The sequence below is a fragment of the Charadrius vociferus genome, unplaced genomic scaffold (genome assembly GCF_000708025.1).
Source record: "Charadrius vociferus isolate BGI_N301 unplaced genomic scaffold, ASM70802v2 scaffold806, whole genome shotgun sequence".
Classification (NCBI taxonomy): Eukaryota; Metazoa; Chordata; class Aves; order Charadriiformes; family Charadriidae; genus Charadrius; species Charadrius vociferus.
Window position 1 is genome coordinate 728920 of NW_009649038.1, and position 17543 is coordinate 746462.

Genomic DNA, 17543 nt, shown 5'->3' on the forward strand with positions numbered 1-17543 from the left:
CCCAGGTGACAAGGATTTTTGTTATGCTGGATCGCAGAGCTGCAGCAGTATTTCTGGTTTGCACGCTATGTGCAGCTCAAGTACTGATCAAGTGTGATTGTGGCAGGTAGATAGCCAAAATCCAGTAAATGCTGTGCATCGGAAGGGAATGCCTGGAATGCAAATGGTGCTCAGACATTAAGAAAACTCTTTCAGACTACAGCTGTAACAGAAGAATTTCAAGAACTGTTCGTCAAGCTTAGTGTGTGCTGAGGCTTTCCATACTGTGCTTTGGAAAAGAGACTTATGGAAAGATTCTTCCTAGTTAACAAAAATGAGAAGGATGATGCAGAGATAGATTTAATCTAGCATTTAGTGTTCACGCACGTGTTGTCTAAAACAGCCACAGAGGAATATTGAGTAGTTGTCAAAAGACAAGAATTGTGAAGGGGAATTCCACTTGCTTGTTAACAAGATAAGCAAAGGAAAACTTTAAGTTTAAAATCAATAACTGTTTTCTCTGTTGTCATGTCCAAAGGAGAATTGTGGTAGTTCTATAATAGTTACATTAAGATGATATGAAACAAACAGCAGGAAATACAATTTTAAATAACCCCATGCTGGCTGGCAGGGTAATAAGGGAGGAGAAGGAAAACCGAGGCTTTTCACTCTTTATCTGTTTTATCAAATTAAATTTGATTTATAAAGTTGAGTCCCAAATCCTTGGGATTTTTTTCACAATAGCCTTTGGAATTAGTTAGGAAAATGACAATAAGTACATATTGCTGTGCCTAAATTTGAACTAGTGACGAAAAACTTGCCTGTAATGGGAAAAGCAGAATAGTTCAGGGGAACTGTCATGCCTCTGAAGTATGCTGGATATTGGACAGCATCTACCAGAAAGACGTTTGTTGTTGCTATTAAACACCATGATACCTTGTGTTCTGATTTGCTGGAATATGGGGAAGGAAAACCAAACTCATTGCTGCTCCTGCAGTGGGAGGGGTAGGGAGTCTCTGATGGCAGTAACACACAGGTGGCCCAAGAGGCAGCAGTGCTTTGGGACAGTTTCTGGTTAGCGTGTGCCTGCTCTTTTGTCTCTGTGCTCTTCTGGCTGACCTATCTTGGATGAGTACATTGACGTAAAACCAAAGCACTGTGTGGCTGAAATTATTAACTTGAGGGAAAGGCTGTGTGGCAGAGGCCAAATGGCTGTGCTGCCTGTGAAGTAATCTGGTGCCAGTCTCAGCAGGTGTCTTGGCACTTCCTTTCATCCTCTTCCTTGAGAGTGGAAAAATGCCCTGCCTGTAGTGATTACGACTTTTACACAGCGATGCTCAGAAGTAATTTCTCTTCTTCAGCTGTGAGAAAAACTTCCCTATTCCTAAACCCCAGCTGTTTCCCCTTTTGGCCATTGCCTGACTTTTATAGTTTAAAAATGAACTACTCTGCTATACACATGCTGGTTCTTGAACTATTATGTTTAGATAAAGGCAAGACTTTTCCGTAAGGGCGATGACTATTCTTTTGTGTTCGACCCAAAGGGGAAGTCCCTGAAGAGCCATGTTCCATGGAAACGTAGTGGAATTATTTTTGTGTTTGGATGGGCTAATCTTTTATCCTTATGTTTGAACTGTTAATTCTTTTTTAGCTGTAAAGTATTATGAGAAATGTAGCTGAATCACTTGAGTAAAAAGTTGCTTATGCCAAAAGAAACATGATAAAAAAATTGAAAGTCACTGCAGAGTTCAGTAGGTCTTATTTGCAATGTGATGGAAAAAATCAGTGTGATACTGGTTGAGAGCTCCAGTAGGTTTTCCTTGAGGAGAGGAAGTTCTTATTTCCAAATGTGTCTTGGATCTTTGTGCAGCTTTTCTAGCATATGTGATTTGTGCAATTAATTTCCCATATTACTTTAACAAATGATAATTTCATAGTTGCTTTCCAGCACTCAGGCTCTGGTGTTGTAAATACAAATCTTGCAAACTACCATTATGTAAATATACCTGAACTTTGATGTACTGCTGAGTAAAACCATAGTAGTACCTTTTGAGTGACAGCTGTGTTTAAATACCCACAGACTGCTATTTAGTCAGACAATTGCAAAAAAAACCCGCTATCATCTTTTGGATTGTGGATTCAAATTTAGTCTGAGCTCATGTCTGGAGAACTGAAAGATGCTATCTTCTATCTAATGGATTTTTCCTTTTCTCCCCACCCTTTTTTCCTTCCTCTAGTACACAAGAGGCACCGTGACAGCCTTCTCTCCTTTTGATGCCAGAGCTGATGCAGAAGCTCTTCGTAAGGCCATGAAGGGAATGGGTAAGAATAATTTATTTCACGAAAAGGAAAGGGCTCGTGCTCCTTTGAAACCATCCTTTCTGAAGTAATTTTTTTATATTAGCAGATAAGGGAAGGGCATGCATCTGCATGCCATGGAATGACAACCCCAGGACTGCAGGAGTCTGGGCGCGTCCTAGTTTTGACTGTGCTGCTCAAGGGTGTTTATTTTTAGGTTAGCATAAGGGGAAAAAGAAGGTGGTTTGCACGTTCTCCATTAAAAATTGATACTCCACAGGCTTCTCTGCACACAGAGTTTTACTGCACAGTAAGCTAGACTGTGGATTTACAGGCGACAACTGTGGAGAGTTATGACAGTATAGTAGAAGCTCTGTGCTTGGAAAATGTGTGACAGCACCCTCGGTCTGGAAGTGCATAAGCACATTACAGTTACTGTGAACAAAGAATGCAAGCACACAGCATGAATGTAGACTAACCAAGTGGTCCGTAAACTCATGCTATAGCTTTCTGCCCCCAGATTTCCCTGTGAGAACAAATCCTAATTTGCTACTTTCTTTGAAGCTGCCTGCGGAAGGAAGTAGAGAGAAGGGAAATGTGATACACCTTACCTATTGGCAAATTCGGAAGGGCTAGTAAGATGCTGTGTTGTGAGGGCTGCCTCACAAACTATAGTACATAAAATGGACAATTGGTCTGCATTTCTGTACACTGGATTGTTTGGGGTTACTGGACTGAGTTTTGCTGGGAGGTGGCAGATTGTTTATTCTAAAGTGAATCCCTCGGTGAGCCCACAGGCAAAGCTTCTATGTAGAATACAGGCTGTGACTGAATGTTACAGCTGATGGGTGCTGGGAGCTGGGAACACGTAGGTCCTTCAGTCTTATTTTCGCAACAGCAGAACACCAAACCTGACGGCTCAGCTTGGGGTATGGTGACATTTGTTATTTAAATGCTTCTGCTGTTTGTCAGTAGACTGTTATTTTCAAAGAATCTTTCGTTGCCTTTTGAGTTTGTGCCACTGCTGTTTGTTTTTTAGAGTGTGTTTGTAACTCTCTGTTCTTTCTAACTTCAGGGACCGATGAAGAAACTGTTCTGAAGATCCTTACCAGCAGAAACAATGCTCAGCGTCAAGAAATAGCGTCTGCCTTTAAAACCTTATTTGGCAGGGTGAGAAGAAGAAAAACACCTCTAGAAATGAGCTGAATGTGGCCTCTGATGATCACTTAATACTGCGAGGCATATTCATCACGCTCCCTGTAAACGGTTCCTTCAAAGAAAATCTAGTTTTGCTTCTATCTCCCCCTCTCCCCCACCCTGGCATATCCTTAATTGCTGGCTAGGTTAGAATATTTCTTCTAGGTTAGCACAAAGAAGTTAGTTACTTTTTCTGTATTTTGGTCCAAAGTATCTTAGGTGGGTTTCTGTGCAAAAGCTCCTGTAGTTTCCTGTTAGTATGCTTCTAGTAGTGACCTCATTCTCAGCGTGGAAGGAGTTACCAAATATTATGTTGCAAGGTCTGGAATGTAAAGTGATAGCACGGAAAGAGTTTTCTAGAGCTAGAAAATGTGACAGAAATAAAGCAGCCTAATACTGTAGCAGAGAACAAACCCAAATATATTGGGAGATAAAGCCATAAGTGAGTTTAAAGCAAAGACAGCTTGTTTCTTTCTTCCAGCATTGTTGGATCCTTTCATATTCTGGCTGGGTAACCTTTGTTTCAAACAGCAAGTGCAGTGAACAACTAGGGTTTAAAGAACTTCTATATTGAGGGGGAAAAAAAAATCACAATATGCTTCAGGTTTTCCAAATTCCCTTGTATCCTTCTCGTCTGCCTTACTTGGCTACATTTGTTTCAGTTCAGGTACCAATTAAAACAAAAGGAGTCCTGTCTCTTTACTCTTTTTGCTATGTCTCCAGAGTGTTCTAGCTTGCAGACACACACATCCATTTTAAAATGTTTAGTCCTTCTTCATTACAGCACTGTTTGTTCTGCATTAGGATCTTGTAGATGACCTGAAATCAGAACTTACCGGCAAATTTGAAACGTTGATGGTATCTTTGATGAGACCAACTTATATTTTTGATGCTCATGCGCTGAAGCATGCCATCAAGGTAAGAGGAGTGTGGGAAAGGAATTAATACATTATATGAAATGTTTGTTGCTCTTTTGTTGTTTTTTAGGAATGAACTTTCGGTTGTTAAGAGGAATGCCAATAGAAGTAGCTCTTTTTTTTTTTTTTTCTATTAGGAATGTTATGCTAACACCTGCTATTATTGCTGATGCCATGGTTTTGCCTGGTTTCTTATTCATCCTAATAATTCATTAGAGATAGTTTAGAAATCTAGTCTGTATAATGTTTTATGTGAAATTATTTTCATGAGAAACTACGTAATTTTAAGAGAACAGTGTTGCTGTAGATGCAGATTAAAATCTATATAGCATAAGACTAAGACTTGTTCCTTCTGATTTAAATATGGGTAGATGTGCATGTTGCTTTTAAATTCTTTTTGCTGCTGAAGTACAGTGCTGAAGTCCTGTGGACACTAGATTTTTTATGCTGTAAGCAACCTAAAGTTTATAAGCTATACAGTTGTATGCATAGGCTGCAAATTAGTTCAAGGCATTTCATTAAAGTGTGATGTTATTTGTATGTCTATTTGACTATTATTTATGCTAGAGAGTGTTTTGCCCCGATGGATCACAGTGCAACTCCAAAATAGATGGGCTAGCATACTTGTGTAAACTGGTGTCCACCAAAATCATAAGCGGGTATTATCGGTGTTATTGAATACCTTCTAAAAGCTGCCTCCAGCAATACAAAGGGAAGAGTTGATAGCCCTGTCACGATTACCTTTCCAACATTTCTCTTTAGCTGCATATAATCAGTGCCTTTCTCGGAAGGCCAGCTGAACAATTTATATTGTATGGGTAGATATTTTAGTGTGTTTTCTTCCATGCGGTCCTATTTTTTTTTTGCCTCTGTCACACCTGTCTGACATCGCTAGCCTGTGGAAATTCAGGAATTGGATGTCCCTGGATTATTCACAGAACCTGTTGATTAAAGTAGAGGACATTGAACTTGTCCCGTGTCAGGTAGTGCTTGATTGAGTGCCACATGTAAACTGCCAAGATCCCTGATGACAAACTGGTTAATATGTGGGCTTTAGTCAACTGTGCAAGCTAGCGCTCATGAACTCACAACCCAGCAAATAGTATCTCAGACAACAGAAACTTTAATCCTGGAAATGTTCTGTAATGTCTTTATATGCAGTGGGGGAAGGGGAGATGGCACCTGACTGAGAAACTGATAAAGGCCTTGTTGACTAAAAGGAAAAAATGTATTCCGAAGCTCCTCTTGTTGACTTAGGAGTCAAAGACCGAGAGGGAAATGACAGAACAGAGGGGCGTAGGAGGGAAAATAGAGATAATGAAACAAGAGTGGTTTTGTTCTTGTCGCGTACAAAAAATGATAGTAAACACAAGATCATAGGATTTCAGAGAATGTGCCTGCACAGGAAAAGATGTCGATACTAGCTGCAGTTCATCTAAGGTGGATAACACCAGTAAAGAAGATGTGATAGCAGACACTTCAGTGCAAGATAACAACTCCACTAAGAGCATTAACTGTGCTGAAGAGCTTCCTGTCAATTTTCACTGCTGCTACTTAGATTAGAACTAATACAACCGTGCCTGCCTCACTTGTTGAGTAGGCATGTTCTTGCAACCACCTGTGTTTTGAAAATGATTACATGTAATCTGCCAGATTTGTATTTTGGATATCTTTGTGTGCAGTTAGTATTCAGATTTTCCTTACAGAAAAGGTTGTAAATAACATGCTGAAACAAAGAGTACACAGTATTGTATTTTTCCTTTGGAAGCGTGAAGAGCAATGGCTTATTCTTACAGACAAAGTAGACTCAGGCTTGTGGAAACAAGATATTGGCTTGACTTTTGTAAATTTTATCCTTCTAAAAGTGAAGAGTACCTGTTGTGCCTGCTGTAATAGAGTGCAGCAGCTTAAACTATCTGGGTTAGCAATTCTGTTGTAAAATGTGTGTGTTTGCAGTGGAAGAGGGGGTGGGTTTAACATAGCACAATTCATAGAAGGGTAAAGCTCATCGCTGCGTGGCTCTACGTTTATCTGTGTACTAGTTGATGAAAGACAGTATATGAACTAGAGGTAAGATGGAAACTGTTACTCTGCTCATTCACTTTGATGTCATTGACTGTAATAGTGAAGAACCGAGGCGTTTGTGGGTGTGCTTGAACATGGAAGGGCTCATCTGAATCCTGCAGTAGTGAGCCTTTATTAAGAGTTGGGTTGGTTTTGAAAACAGCCAAGCTGGAACTGGAAGAAATTCTTTCCAAAATCTCCACAATATACCAGAAAGAAGAAATTAATTTTTTCTTTATTTGGTCCAAGTGTCTAAACTGGTGCTTGTTTTTGATTGTTAAAGGGAATTCCTGTTTTCCTTTTGTGTTTCCATCAACTGATTTATACTTGCATCTCTGCAGGGAGCAGGAACCAATGAGAAAGTGTTGACTGAAATTCTTGCCTCGAGAACACCTGAGGAAGTACGGCACATTAAACAGGTTTATCTGCAAGGTAAAGTTATGTATGAAATAAAGTTCTAGGATCTCTGTTCAGTTCTCTTAATATGATTTTAGCTAATCGTTCTTATTGGTCTATCTGTGAACTGATGGATGCGTCCAATAAGCGGGATTTCATTCTGCTGTGTTGCAAAACTTCATATTGAAAGAAACTAGAGTTTGGATTGTAAACTAAAATAGTCTTTTATTTTGGTGATGTGACTGCAAGTTGTGGTGTTTTGTGCTTTATACTTAGAATTCATTCAAACGCATTTCTTTCTCTCACCCATTATTTTCATCCCTTTGACTGAAAGGGGGTTTTTAGTAATTGGAGGCTCGAAAACTGGTATCACAGAAAAAAAAGAGAATTGATTTTTTGCCTTTTGTTCAGCGTTCTGTTCAAATGAATTTGCGCTAAAGCAGGTGCACCTTTTTGGTTATCCACAGGAGTATGTGCTTTTACCCTGTAATTGTAGGGTTGGGTTTTTTTTTAAGGCAGTGTTTAATTCAACATATTTCTTTTACCTCTAGGCAGATTCCTGCCACACAAGGAATTCTCATGTCTTAATAAAGTTCAAGGCAAAACTTAAGAGTTTCCAAGGGCAAAATTCATTATTACTAGACTTTTCTGGGCTCACAGTTGTTGCACAGTTGTGAGACTGCCATATTTTAGCATCACTCCAGATCTGTATGCTCTTTAGTTCCTTAAAGAGCTGAATCTATGCCTGTCACCTTGTATTTCAAAATATTTTTGAGTAATCTGCTCCTGATACTAGGTGTGAGATGCTGTCTTTTCACCTCTTTTACAACAATGTTGGGTTATAAGTAAAAGCAGAGTATGTCCTAGTTGTTAAAGCTGTTTCTGATAAATTATTCTACAAGCTCTGATTCAAATTAACTTTTTGCTTTTCCTTGTTTTCTCCTCAAAATAGTAAGGAAGTCTGAAAGGTGATGAATGGGTGTTGCTCTTTTGCAGAGTATGAGGCCAACTTGGAGGATAAGATCACAGGAGAAACATCAGGCCATTTTCAGCGGCTGCTGGTGGTCCTGCTGCAGGTGAGTATCTCTTTGTGTATAGGCATGTGTGTATGATTTTTCACTTCTGTTTTCCTGTCTGATGTACACTTGTCACTTTCTGCTTACCAAGCAGGGATTCTGGATAGACCTGGTGATAGGCAGGTCTGGTTCTAAAACCGAGTCACTTTCCCTGACTTGCAGGGTCTGTCTTGAGCTCTGGTATGGGTCATTTCTACATCACTGAATTGAAAAACTTCTGTGATGCTCATGGGTAGAGCAGAATGCCTGCTACATGGGGTTTTGAAGGCAATATTTCAAAGACACATGCAAGCAGAAGGGAAAAATAAGGTGATCTTGGAGAAAGTCCATTAGGGGTTGACTTCTCGCAGTAACTCTTACAGGTGCAATATAACAGATAAGTTGTTTTTTGATTCAACTTTTGATTCTTCAGTTTAACAACTTTTAAACATTCTCTTTAGGCGAATAGAGATCCTGATGGCAGAGTTGATGAGGGTCTTGTTGAGCAGGATGCTCAGGTGGGTGAATGACATGGGTTTTGGTGCATTTCTACAAGTTATCTTGCGAAGAGAGTATACAGCTAGAATTCAAATGTGAGAGAAATTGTTAAAGTTCTCTGTGTGTGTTTCTTACTACATTTTCCCATGCTTTTATACATTCTGGACAAAAGAACTGTCAAAACCTGCAACATTGGGATCAAGATTTTTGGCACTTTCACGTTTCGGTGTAAAGCATGTCTTGTTTTGCTTATTACTTAATGAGATGCCTGAATGGAACAGTGATTAGATCACTGGAAGAGAGAGCTCTGATTGAGGCTTTGTGATGCTGAGAGACCCACTGCTGGAAAACTCAAGAGACGTTAACAATTCATTCCTTAATATCTGGCTTGAGCTTCTCTCTGAATTCAATCCTTAGGTATCATGTGTCATATACGTGTTGTAGTGAAATGCTAATGCTATTTGGTAAGGGATGCCTCCAGAGAGGGTGAAATACTAAAAAGAGAAAATATACCAAATATTCTGCTTTATTGTAACAGTCTAAGAATTGCCTCTAAAGAGTTTGTAGGGACTCACATATTGCCCTTTGTGAGCATTGTCCATGATCACGATCGTTGTCACTGATCACGAAACCTGTGCTCTAGGCAGGAAGAGGAATACCAGCAGTTAATTGGTATCCTTGATGCAGTCTCTTGCTGGATGCTATTGGCTTTGTAGTGGTAGTCAATATTTCAGCAGTTTGATTACAGAACTCATTTAATGCATGTTTCTTCTCAGTTATTTCAAATAACTCTGGGCTAGACGTTTTACTCTCATTAATTGTCAGCTGAGATGAATTGTCCGAGGTGACAAGGAGGAAAAGCAGAATACCAGACCAATAAAACATTCTCCTGATAGCAGGGCAAGATGGAGAGACAGACTGGCAAAATATGTTTTACTGGCGCAGGCCTATCCTTTGTTATATAAATTCAGAAAGCACTGTTCTCCTGATATTAAAATTAATCCTGTGGAAAATGGAGCTTGACAATTAGTGAGGCAAATGTTTGAATCGTGAATTAGACTGTTTCATGAAGCTGTGTCGGTCTTGCCTTTAGCTGGGCTTACGTAATTGAGGAAACCCGTGAACCACAGGCCTTGGTAGGTAGATTCCTTTTGGCCTCTCTAATTGCATTTAAACGAACATCTAAATTTAGAAGGCACCGTATGTAAATGTTGAAAAAGTCCTGTTTTTCTAAACGGTCTCTGTGGTTTGTTGTGTACATTTGACTTGAGCTGGGACCCAAACAAAGAAGTGTTCTGTCACATTTATCTTTATTGATATCTTTACATTCAACATATAACATAGCTGGAACAGATTCAGAGAATTTTCTAGTTGTTATTCCCAGGTGCAAATGGTCAGAATCGAGGTACGTGAGTGTGCAAATGTAAGACTTTTTTTGGCTTCCCAGTGTTTCTGTTGATTAATATATTCTGGGAAGGATTTGATACGTTAGAGGGCAAGCTTTTGCTCCATGGTGATTTTTAATTTTTTGGGGTCAATGATTACTAAGCATTAATTAAGCAGTTGGGGAATGGACATTCACACTACAAGATAGTATGAATATGCAGGGAACTTGCAAAACTTCGCTGAGAACACCTGAAGGAGAATGTTTAACTTTTGGAAGAGATTTTGTGACTAAAAAAGTTATGCAATTGACGTACATTTTGGGTATTGCACAGCGACAAGGCAGGTAAAAACTTAGAGCTCACATAAAATGCCATTCACAACTTCTAGTATCTCTAAATAAATGCATTCCTGGCGTTTCTAAATGCTGTGCTGGTACTTCAAATTTGCTACTGGATGGAGACTGCTGGTATTCATTTGAAGAGCTTAGCATATATTATTTGAACTAAATATCCTTGCAATGCCTTAATAGTTTTTTTGGTTTTTTTTGGTTTTTTCCCCCTTTTTTAGCTGTACCATTAATATTAAAAAGAGCGTGCAGCAGTCACAAATGGTTTGAATAGGATTGTGGGACAAACATAAATAGGAAATTCATAACATCCCGTTCAGGTTTTGCAATGTGGACAGACAGATGGCTAACAGCATTGCCATGCAGCAGATTTGGTTGTGGGGATTTTTCTAAGAAATATTTGACTGCCTAAATATAGGTGGTAACCTGTTTGCCTGTCCTCTGCTCACTGAGGAGGGAGAAAAAAATACCATATAGCACAATATGTACAAACCTTTCTCCTTACGTGGTGTTTAGCACACAATTTGGAAAAAAACCTTCTGAGTGTCAGGAAGAATAACTGATTTCTTTTTCTGATTATTTTATTTTTCTTTCTCCTTTTCCCCCTCCTGTTGCTTATTCTAAGTTTTAAAAGTGCTTTACTTTCCAAAATGCTGCAAATCGCCTGGTCATCGTCTGCATTGAAAAAAGACTTGCCTGAAGAGCAGTGAATGTGCTAAAACGATTAAATGATTAGAATCTTAAGCAGCCTGCAAATCCTGTTTCTGAGAGCTTCTAAATCCATCTTCCCCTCCGTATTGGAAAACTTCCTCCTGGGCCAAGTTAGCATGGTTCTCCCATTATATGAGTCATCATGTAATAAAGTTTTGCTAGTCTGATATGAAAAGGGGGAAGGAAAAAAAAAGGCAGAAAAAGTATTGGGAATGGATTTTATCTCCTGTATTATCACAGTTTCAGAAAACCTTTGGCTTATGAAGGGGGCTAAGCGCACAGTCCATTTTAGAGCTTTAAGCCATGTTATTCATGTGAATGCTTTCACAGTTGATTTCAGAATTTATCATTTATTTCTTTCTAAAGTCAATTCAGTAATTGACAACTTTATTTCATTTTTTTCCCTCCAGCTATAGCTTGTTAGTAAGTTTAATGCTCCTTAGAGTGAGACAAATCAAGCTTTTCTACACGGTATGTGGACACATAACAAATGCTGTTGTTTTGATCTCTTGAATTTACAACAGGTTTTGTTTAGAGCTGGGGAGCTGAAATGGGGAACAGATGAAGAAAAGTTCATCACCATCTTGGGAACCCGAAGCGTTTCCCATTTAAGGAGGGGTAGGTTTTATGGTTCACGTACACTTGAAAACTTCTGCCTGAAATCTCAGCGTTACCCAACTTGGTGGTAGAAAAATTGTTTCTGGTACCACATTTGTCAAGCCCAGAAATCTTTAATCACCTCTTCCCTGTACTTAATATATTTAATTTTGTTTCCTGGAATTCCGTTTCCCCCCCCTAGCAGTGGTGATCTCCTGCTTGAAGGAGTGGTGCAATAGATCTGAGGGACAGCTGGGGTGTTTCTTTCTGGATGCTTCTTTATTATTATTTTTTCCCTTTTGAAAGAGGTCGTGGCAGTAGAAGTGATACTGAGAGTCCGTTATGATTCATCATAATCTGATGGAGTTCCAGACCTGAAGGGCACGTTGCTGCCTCATGTTCAACTTGGTGTCCACCAGCACCCCCAGCTCCTTTTCTGCAAAGCTGCTTTCCAGCTGGTTGACTCCTAGTGTGTGCTGGTGCATGAGGTAGTTCCTCCCTAGGTGCAGGAATGCATTGTATAGTAGCAATCCAGTAGAAAATAGGTATTTAAAATAGGACAGAAGAAAGAATGAGTGGACGATAGTGTTTGAACTGTGGATAATGAGATACAGATGGCACTAACCTGTACAGAGGAGGGTACTGGGAGAAATGCTGGCTAGACACCTGACTAAGCACACTTTCTGTTTTGCAGTGTTTGACAAATACATGACTATTTCTGGCTTTCAAATTGAAGAGACCATTGACCGTGAAACCTCTGGTGATTTGGAGAAGCTGCTTTTGGCAGTTGGTAATTAAGTCTTATTAGATCTAGAATTGGCTGTCTTCATTTACTATTGGGCCTCCTTAAATGGCATTATTATAGGAAGTGGCATGAAAACATGATTCCTTTTTAAAGTTAATCACCTGGAATTGTAAATTGTGCCATTGTATTTAGAGAACAGGCCTTTATTCTTCTTTTGATAGATGGGGGGCAGGGGGGAAGTGGGGCAGAGCGCAGTAGGGAACTGTATTCTGTTCGGTCATGTGCGCCTCTGTCAAAGCGTGACAAAATTCTGCCTTGGTTTGTACTCCTGGCGTCTCATTTAGGACAATGTCATAGTAGATTTGCAACTGGGGGTAGAATTCGACTAGCAAGGTCTCTTTTTTAATTGGAAATATATGGTGCATTCGAACTCCTAGAGCACAGAGAGTTATAGCTGAGGAACAGACCAGCTGGCAGCTGTATACTTAATTGTCCACAATGGAGAGAATGATTCAGTAGCACACGCCTTGTCTTGACAGTGAAAGATTGTCCTGTATTGAATAACAATCAGTAATTTAATCCTTTGCCTTTTTTCAGTGAAATGCATCCGAAGCGTGCCTGCCTATTTTGCTGAGACTTTGTATTATTCCATGAAGGTATGTATGTGTTTCCCATATGTCACTTTCCACCTCCCCCAGCTCCAACTCCTCTCCCTTCTGCTTGTTCTTCATTTTTTCTTTCACTGTAAATGCCAACAGAATACTATATTACTAAGCATCTGCAAAAGGTTTGAGGAATGCAGATCTGGGAGAGAGGATTCATAAACTTTACTTCGAGTTCATTGTAAGTTTGTCAGACCATAAATCTTTTACAGGAAACGTCAGTCTCATCAGCTGTTTTTGGACTTGCTCTTGTTACACTGGAAAATGTCTAGCTAGATCCTGGGCACCTTCAGCTAAATAGGGACTACAGTGTCTTTAGGTGGTGGATATATTGAGGAAGTAAATATGAACAAAAACTAAATTGTAGATAGTGCAGATTTAGTGCTTTTTATTTTGGAGATGAATATTTACAGACTGAAGGTGTGGATAGCTTTGAAACGCATTGGGATGACCATTCATCCCATTTTGAGAAGGAAAAGAAATGCATCAAGAGAAAAAGGAGAGAGTCTTAAACAGTTATGAAAGATTCTGCACGGGAATCCCATCAGTGACGCAGCTGTGTTTCTGTTGGCTTCGCTTTCTCTTGGATTGGAAGAGATAACCAGGGAAACCTGTATTTTTAACTCACAGTGGCTAATGTTAATTAAAACCGAGGTAGGTAGTCTGTTGTTTTCAGGCAAGTTATCAGCTTCCCTGAAGAATTTCTCCCTTCCCCTTGCTGGAAAGCACTGAGGCATGTTTGTCACCAGGTGGTTGTGTTGATGAGGTGTCAGCATGAGAATTAGTGAAAAGAGATGAAACGATAGCTTAGTTTTTAAAAGCTGCTTTACAGCTTTTATGAACATCAGTGTAAAATAAGGTTTAGGTGGAAAATACAAAACATTATACAAGTATGCTGACAGCTGTATGAGGAGGACTACTTTTTTCTTATTTATCTATTTATTAATTTTTTTTTTTAAAGAATGCAATAGAAAAGCCTTTCCTCTGGGTTTTAGAATCTTTTACATTTCTATTATGAGGGGCCTGATTAATGTCTGCTGGTGACATCCTTAGTTATTTTTTTAATGTAAATAAAAATCATCAAGCACTTTGGATAAGGAAGATCATAATTTATCACTTTGGCAGAGAGTTTGTCCTTCTAATTAATCAGTTTGTCATGACAAAGTTCTACAGTGCGCAGAGTTTGCTTTCATGATTAGATGGGGCAGAGCCTGACTTTTACCAGATTCTAATGTTAAATCCTACTTGGGAACCACTGGACTCATGGCGTAACTTTTGAGCAGCTTTAGGGCATTTTTAGATGTAATCCGAGAATATTGCACCCAGTCGAAGGATTGAGTGACCCTGGACGTTAGGCTGAAGATGATCGTGGGGGCTCTGCCAAGTCCTTCCTTGAGGTGCATTAGCAGGTCAGCATGTCAAAATTTGTGTTGCTTCAGCTTGTGTGGAGTCTGACTTGTCTGAGCAGGAGGGGTCAGGATGTTAGTCTGGCACTGCCTGCCAGCACAGGAACTTAAAATGTTTAAAGCGATAAATAGGAATAAAAGACTGGAGTGTGTTTGCGTGGCTGGAAAAGGTTTATGAAGTTTGCCTTCATAATAAACAGCTGGATAATTTGTGGGATGAGTTGCTCTGCCTGCGTCTTGCTGTATGATGTTAAACGCTTTGTATTAGTCTTTGTTAGGATTTATGTACCCGGTTCCAGAACCGACTGCAATTCTGCAGTCTCAGACTACACTGAAAGTGTGCTTTGCATGTGATTCCGATCGTGACGATCGGATATACTACTATGTAATCTTGGAACTGGATTATTTTAAATTTATATGGGCATTCACGGTTGAAGCCTGTGAGATGAAACATGAAATAAGAGGTCTGACCCTACTTCATAGAAGTTCAGGGATTAGAACACCTTGCGTGGTCAGTCCTCTGTTCTCCACAGTGCAGTGTGAATGTCTTGTGATATTGTCCCAGATACTGTCTGTTTTGGAGCAGAAATGTAGTGCAGGAGCGTTCTGAGACACCACTTGTTGCACTTGGTGCTTTCATGTTGCACTCTGGTTGTTTGTATTTGTTATTTTGCTATACAATCTGTCCAGAACAAACTGGTATTTTAATATTATTTAAACTTTTCTTTTTAGGGGGCTGGCACTGATGATGATACCTTGATCAGGGTCATGGTTTCAAGAAGTGAAATTGATCTGTTGGATATTAGACGAGAATTAAGAAAGAATTTTGCAAAATCATTGCATCAAATGATTCAGGTAAAATTACTGTTCTGTTGTCAGGGAAAACGGGTGATTGAGATGTCATTGTTTCCAGTGTTTATTTTTATGGAAGGGGGCGGATGTGAGTAGAGCCGGACAACACAATGCACTCTGAGAGCGGTGGGGGTTGGTCTGCAGTTTTGGGAAGTACTACATAGTGTCATTTAAGTGGGAGACACTTCCTATGAAAAGCTAAAGGTTTCTTTCCAGTGTTCACTAGGAGAGCAGATGTGGTTTTTTGAAATTACAGTTACTCATACACCATTTTTAGCTACTGCTTCGTTTCCTTTTTCTTGTCTGCGTTCCTTCTAATTTTCAGTGCTTCAGAAAGGCTTCAGAGAAATAATATTGGGGTTCAGGCTCCAGAGAAACAATATTGGGGTTGGGAGTCCAAATTATCATGAGGTTGAAGTTTAAAACCTGGTTTGTGGTGTGGAACCTTTTGCACCATTTCAAAGTGGAAAGCATTTCACTGTGGAATCAGTCTGAATCATAATCTCCTTTGAGTGGATGGGAAGGAGCAGGAGGGGAAAGAGCCAGCAAGCAATCCAGAGCCAGCTGTTGCTGCAAAGTTGAAGCCAAAATGCTTTTTTCTCCTAGGAATTTTTTGGGGGTACTTTGTTTTATTTTTAATATTTTAATGCTGCTTTTTACGATTTTCTGTTATCATTTCTGTCATTATGCTCTCTTAATTAGGCTGGGTGGAGTTGCTTTTGACACTGTCAGTCAGGCCCATAGAGCTGTCCTGCGGAATTAGTAGCTGAGCTTCCCCTTAATTACAGGGAGCAGGGCTGGGGCCTTTCTAAGCAACTTTGCACATTTAAAGGTCTTTGCTTTTGGTGCTGCTTTGGGCTTCTTTGTTTGGACTTTCTCACTTGCAGACAAATGCATTCTGATATGCAATGGATAGCTCAGTTCTAGTAAAGCTTTCGGAGGCTTTTTGTGTTTCTGAAAGTCTGTCTGTGTAAATATAGCTCTAACATAAGAGACAGAGAATTTCCTTGCGTCATTCCTGAGTGGAGTCATCCAAGTGGATTTCCTGTGGGTGGGACAAATGTATAATCTGTTGGAGTCCTCCTTGGCTGCTGCTTTTCTTCACATTTCTGTGGTTGTGACTCATGGTGACTGGTCTGTTATATTAACAGAAAGATACATCTGGGGACTACAGGAAAGCACTCCTGCTCCTCTGTGGTGGAGATGATGAGTAATGGTGACAGTGACACAAAGGATTTGTACTCCAGCTTTGCAGCCCTTTAGTTAGCATGTCTAGCTAAGTTTTTGTATCTTAATGCTTTGTGGCTGTTTAAATTTATACTAGTATTGCACTTATTGAGCGTATTGTTATCCAAGCGATAGCTGGTCCCTCCTCTTCCTGATATCCCAACTTCCAGGAATTCAAGTGCCTTCTGTGAGTATGGAAGATGCGTACTGAGCACAGAACCCAGTTCTTTGCAAGTGTTTTGCTGAAATAGGAAAAAAAATAATCATGTATTTCACTAATAGTTTGAAGATGTTTTTATTTTTGCTTTTATTCCTTACATTTCCACTGAATGTTAAGCTAGCTCTAACATTGCAAATGAAGAAAAGATATCCTTTGTATGTAATATTTGAATGAAATTGCTGAACCCAATACTAGCAATCATTGGAAATCTAAAGGACCAATAAATTTTTTCCCTCTCAGCACAGTTGTATGTGGTTTTTAATGGGCAAAGATGTATTTTCCCTTTCATATGATTCCACTGCTTCAAACTGTTGGTATATTTTTTCCTGCTATCATGCAGGCTTTTAAGTATATATGATGTTTTCTTGATGTCTAGTCTAGTATATGGGTGCTGTAGTGGTGCTGCTGTTCAGGATAGCTGGAATACCAAACTATTGGTACTTGCTGGGCATTGCATTCTCATTTTGTGCTGCTTTGTCTTTGTCTTCTCCAAAGCTGGGGGAAGGAAGGAGAGCTGTTTGCACAGTGCCAAAGTAGAGCAGATATGCTGCACTTGTAGGACCAGTCGAAGATTTCTGGGATGGAAGCCGGTGAAGAAGAGGTGGGAAGACAGTGATCCATACTTCAGGGATTTTGAGTGAAAAGAGGATGGTTGCATCACCGCCCTCTCATCAGGTTAGCAGGGGAGCAAAGCACAGTGTGAGAGAAGCACCGGTTTGTTACATAGGCTGCCTTAAATTCACTGCTTCGGTTCATCATTTATGACTGGCTCTGAAAATTAAATTGGCATGTGTGAAGGAGAATAAAGAGACTTCTGTTTCATGCATTTATAAGGTCTAAACACCATGGTTCTAAACTTAGCTTATCGGTTAGTCACATAAATCAGCTGTAGAAACTGCACATTTTAATAGTCCTGTTGAAATTGATTCTTCACAGATTACTAAGAGCTTTAAAAGTTTCATATTGAATACATGTGAAGTACTTTTT

The 17543-nt window shown here is 39.6% G+C and overlaps 1 protein-coding gene across 1 annotated transcript; it reads left to right on the plus strand.

Moving 5' to 3' along the window:
• The first annotated feature begins 2220 nt into the window (after positions 1 to 2220).
• ANXA5 (annexin A5) lies at positions 2221 to 16585 on the plus strand. The gene is made up of 11 exons (XM_009887874.1): positions 2221 to 2301; positions 3353 to 3447; positions 4279 to 4392; positions 6797 to 6887; positions 7848 to 7927; positions 8368 to 8424; positions 11372 to 11465; positions 12139 to 12234; positions 12787 to 12845; positions 14990 to 15112; positions 16261 to 16585. Exons 1-11 carry the CDS (start codon positions 2289 to 2291, stop codon positions 16321 to 16323), a joined length of 885 nt encoding a protein of 294 aa, XP_009886176.1. The 5' UTR covers positions 2221 to 2288; the 3' UTR covers positions 16324 to 16585.
• The last annotated feature ends 958 nt before the right edge of the window (positions 16586 to 17543 follow it).

Bases quoted from the DNA above. Each gene is read 5' to 3' on its own strand.
- ANXA5 (XM_009887874.1), top strand. The intron at 6,888-7,847 runs GTAAAGTTATGT...GCTCTTTTGCAG, and splicing joins TAAACAGGTTTATCTGCAAG to AGTATGAGGCCAACTTGGAG. The intron at 12,846-14,989 runs GTATGTATGTGT...TTTTCTTTTTAG, and splicing joins CTTTGTATTATTCCATGAAG to GGGGCTGGCACTGATGATGA.